The sequence below is a fragment of the Arachis ipaensis genome, chromosome B06 (genome assembly GCF_000816755.2).
Source record: "Arachis ipaensis cultivar K30076 chromosome B06, Araip1.1, whole genome shotgun sequence".
NCBI classification, from domain to species: domain Eukaryota; kingdom Viridiplantae; phylum Streptophyta; class Magnoliopsida; order Fabales; family Fabaceae; genus Arachis; species Arachis ipaensis.
This window is the reverse complement of record NC_029790.2, coordinates 120,205,371-120,209,708: the sequence shown is the minus strand read 5'-3', so window position 1 is coordinate 120,209,708 and position 4,338 is coordinate 120,205,371. Positions and strand designations below refer to the sequence as shown.

General features: G+C 35.9%; 3 protein-coding genes across 4 annotated transcripts in view; 1 reads left to right on the top strand and 2 right to left on the bottom strand.

Annotated features, from left to right (window-relative positions):
* LOC110263523 lies at nt 1,035-3,400 on the top strand. The gene is made up of 2 exons (XM_021104888.1): nt 1,035-2,160; nt 2,285-3,400. Exons 1-2 carry the CDS (start codon nt 1,796-1,798, stop codon nt 2,370-2,372), a joined length of 453 nt encoding a protein of 150 aa, XP_020960547.1. The 5' UTR covers nt 1,035-1,795; the 3' UTR covers nt 2,373-3,400.
* On the bottom strand, nt 1,262-1,786 carry LOC107647414 (probable methyltransferase At1g27930). Its single transcript, XM_016351489.1, has one exon. The coding sequence runs from the start codon at nt 1,784-1,786 to the stop codon at nt 1,262-1,264; it is 525 nt and encodes a 174-aa protein (XP_016206975.1).
* The window catches only part of LOC107605011 (zinc finger protein 511), a gene marked incomplete in the record, with an annotated part of 3,794 nt that continues 2,623 nt past the window's right edge, over nt 3,168-4,338 (bottom strand). For both annotated transcript variants that reach the window (XM_021104886.1, XM_021104887.1), the window contains 2 exon segments: nt 3,168-3,749; nt 4,184-4,338. In XM_021104886.1, coding sequence (XP_020960545.1) covers nt 3,402-3,749; nt 4,184-4,338 — 503 coding nt within the window.

Sequence of the window (4,338 nt, the reverse complement as noted above, 5' to 3'; positions counted from 1 at the left end):
AAGCACCTTGGCCCAAAGACTATTATTCTTCTCAACTAAACCTCACCTAATTTTCATCATGTAAGCCGCAGGTTTAACTCCCTTGCATGGTGAACTCTAAATCCCCAGAATATATATTACTGTCAATTTGACATGTGACTTTTTAAATAATAAAAATTATTAAAATAAGACTTTAAAAGAAGATGAAAGACGAATTTTTAGCAGATTATATAATTGTATATGTTAAAAAAAGAGAATTCTTCAAAATTTATTTCAAATGGTAAATTGATATTTTAGTTATATGAAATATCACAAAACAAATTTAAAAATACCAAAACCCTAAAGTATATAGTTAAATGTTGATTTCTGTATATTAATTTTGATCTATATACTATAAATTATATTTTATTAATTTTTTATTATGTTATATTTTAATTTATTTTGTATTTAATTTGCCTTCTTTTCGTATAAAATTTTTGAACGCATCACTAGTTATGATAATAATAGAAGATAAAAAGTAATTTATGATTTGAAAACATTTGATAATTTTGTTGCCTAATATTTTGTTTGTTTGGATCTTAAAACAGAAAACCGTGCTTTCAAGGGTACCATAGCAGGAGCTGAAGCAGAAACACACGCCAAAAAAGTGTGGGCAATATTTCTAATTTTTTATCATGTTATATTTAATTTATTTTATATTTAATTTAGTCCTCCTCTTCTAAAATTTCTGGATTTGTCACTGTCGATAATGTGAATTTTTTTAAATAAAAAAAAGCTCAATACATACAACACTTTTATGATAAAAGAACAATAAAAATATTAAAACTTATTTCTTTGTCATTTTTTATATTATTATCAACAACTAAATTTCACTCTTTGTAATTCTTAAATGACTTATCAAATAATTCACTATATTTAGTGTTTTATATTAGAATATCTTTTTATTTTTATCCAACTAAGTATTTTAAATAATAAAAAAGAATTTAATCAACTACTTTTTAAACTCTTCTTTTCTCGTGTAAAAGCTGATATTTAATTCTTAAAATATTGCTTAATTGTACTTAAAGTAATCCAAGGTCTACCAAAATCAAATATCTAAGCGCACTGCAACGGACAAATAAACTCACAACCAACCAACAAGCAAATGTTGAATGTTTCAATACTGTGAGCTCTTGACCTTTTGTTGTGTCAGCTATGGTAGGATTAAATGAAAATAATATATAATACAATATTCTGAAAATTCCTTTAAAAAGAAGCAAATTGAAAGTTGTGCTATGCAATATTAGCAGAATCCAGCAGTAGTATCATCAGAACTAAAAGAAGGTGGGATAACAAAGTGCCAAAGCTTATTAACAACGCTAACTCTGTATTTCATGCACAGAAACTCCTGCGCGTATTGCTGCTCAACCCTCCCATCCACGTCATGGAGGAACACGTGCGTCACGCCCGGCCTCTTCCTCTCACGCGCCATCACCGCCACCGAATATATCACCGCCATCTTCCCCGGCGACGGATCCTCTGTCCCTCTAGGCGCGTCGATCATGATCATATCCCAATCACGATCGTACGCCTCTTCCGGCAACCGGCTCAGGGCAAGCGGACAATGCTGGTTGCCCTTGAGCGTTAGCTGATTCCCCATGCATTGCGCCTTGTACGTGGACAAGAGCGTGTCTGCTTCGGAGATGCGCGTGGAGTAACGCACCGTGTGGATGTTTAGGATTGGAAATCGCTTCATCGCCGAGAGAGTCCACCTTGGATTCTCCTCGATGAATAGCGTGTTGCCACGTGGATTTAAAGCGTCCCACATCAGCGAGTCATGACCAACGCCAAAGATGAGGAAGTTGCATGGAGTGAGATATTGTATGACGTCGACCAGCTTTTGGATCTCGTTAGGGGATTGTGGGGGAATAGTACGCGCCGTCGCGAAGTGGAGGATGCTGACGAGGGGGCTCGCCGTGGAGCTGAACTCCTCGGCGATTATTACCTCGTTTTTCGTGAGTGGCACGAAGGTGGGCTCTCGGTTTTCAGGACAAGTAGTGGTGTTTTTGGATTTGAGAAGGGTCCGATGGAAGAAGAACAGGAGGACGATGGCGACGGCGACGAAGGCGCAGGCAAGGATGGGAAGGACGTGCGGGTTGCCGGAATTTGGGTATCTCTTCCTGGCGTCCCTTCTGTTGTAAGGTTGGTATAAATTGAAAAACAAAGGTTGCATGATTGTTGTGCTATTGTTTTTTTGCAAGGGAGAAACCTAATTAATTAATGAGTACAAATAATACATTTCTCTCCACTATGTCGTGGGACACAGGTCTGGTGTGATTGATCTTGAATGGATGTGTCGTGGAGAAAGGTTCATGGAGATGATGAAGTACGATGTTGTACTTATTCAAGTTTGACGTGGCACTCCTTGGTTGATTGGCTTGACCCATTGTTTTCTATAATTAGCTTGATCTACAGAGACATTTGTCACCCACCTGTGTGTTAAAAATAAAATGTGAATCAATGTTAGATATTGCTGCATCTTCTTTCAAAATTAAAAAAACTACAAAATCATCGAATGTTGCCTTGCTTATAGGCACATGTCTTTTAGAAACGTTTTACCTGCTCCCAGTAAGAGAGAGATCATTGTTCCAACTTCAAAATTTTAATGTACAACATTGGCTCATGTCTCCAAAATGTCAATGTGGCTGTTGCATTCACCTCAATAATCAGAAACGCTTGGTTCATGCAACGTATCGGTAGATATACAACTAATAATGTTTTTAAGATAGGATTCATCACTAAAATTCTTATTTAAAATATATTTATATTATTCTCTTTGAATCCACAGTGCTCTAGGAAGTAGGATTTAGGAACACCTACAATTTCTCATAAATTTTATATTTTGCTAATCAGTCCATATTAACTCACTGTTTATGGAAGAAATTTTGGGGAAAACCCAAAAAAGTAAGTCACGTTTCTATGTAAAAATAGTTTTAGTTGTTTTATAGTGGCAATCACTATATTTGGGAAATATAATGGTCATCAAAAGGTGTAAAGGTTTTGTAAAATTCTTCTCAATTAAATATTGGTTTAATTGAAAACCTAAGACCTCATCATCTTATGAAACATATAGTTGCATAAGCGCATGGCACAAATTAGGCAAAATGTGTTTATGAACATAAAACGCAATCTAAAAGTGCAAATTTGAGTTAGAAGGGAAACCACATCAAATTCCAAAAGATAATGAAATGTAAGTTGTCCATATGTACCCAGATTTGATGTAGAAAAGTCATTATCTTATGGGGGCCCAACGTGAACTTCAACTTAATCAGCTTCTTCAACCTTTTAGCCGAAGAAAACCACGGATTTTATAAAGGGGCAACATATCAAGAATTAAAGATTGAACATTTAGCAATTGTTAATTCAAATTGGTTTAAAAAAAGCTAATTATCTCTTTGCTGGGTTTTTTGCTGAACAACTCGAGGAGCAAAGGTCAACCCTTTGTTGCGGCGACCAAAGCTGATAGAGGAAGGAGTAGAGTCAGAAGTGCTCATTCTAGAGACTGCTGAAGTGAGGTCATCTATGGCTGCATTTTCGACTTCCATTGTTTCTGATGCATCCTCCTTCTGAACAGATTGCTTGCGCTGAGACTTTAACCTCTGTTTCTTTGATGGTCGAGACTTCTTGAAAAAATCGAATGAGGTTGGGAATTTGTGCTTGTCAACCAGATGCTGCTGCCTGCTACTGTAGGTTTTGAATTTCAAACCACAGCCTTCCACTAAGCATTCATACTGTTAAGGGGGGAAAAGAGTATTAGATAGTAATGAGATGATCCTATAAAAGAAAATAAAATAGATCATAACAAGCTAACTATGAGCTCTAGAAAAGAAATAAGAGACATAAACAAGCCAGAAAGTTCACGTGCAAAGCCCAAAGAAGATTTAATCATGATCTATTGTATAAAACCAAATAGTACATGAGGCTTCCCTGTTGACATTTGAGTTTATAAATTTATGTAAGAACAACAAGGTGCAATGCGATGCTTTCTTAAAGAAGTTACATGTCATTGTTAAAAGAAACATAAACAAAATGAATATCTCATGATGATGAAGCGAACATAATTGTAATAATTAGTCAGTTGATAAACAGAGAATCATAGTGTCAGATAGTTGCAAACTGCAAGGAATCATTTCATGCTACCATAATGAGTGACAGATGCCTATACCACATCATAGCCGCGTGCAAGTTTCGCCTGGAAGAAAGAATCATGAACTTCAGATAAGTGTATGCTGAGCAGACGAGAAGTTGGGTAGACTCTGGAGCAAACTGAACAGGATGCAGTATGCCTTGCATTATAGTGATTTTCAAAATCCTCGATTG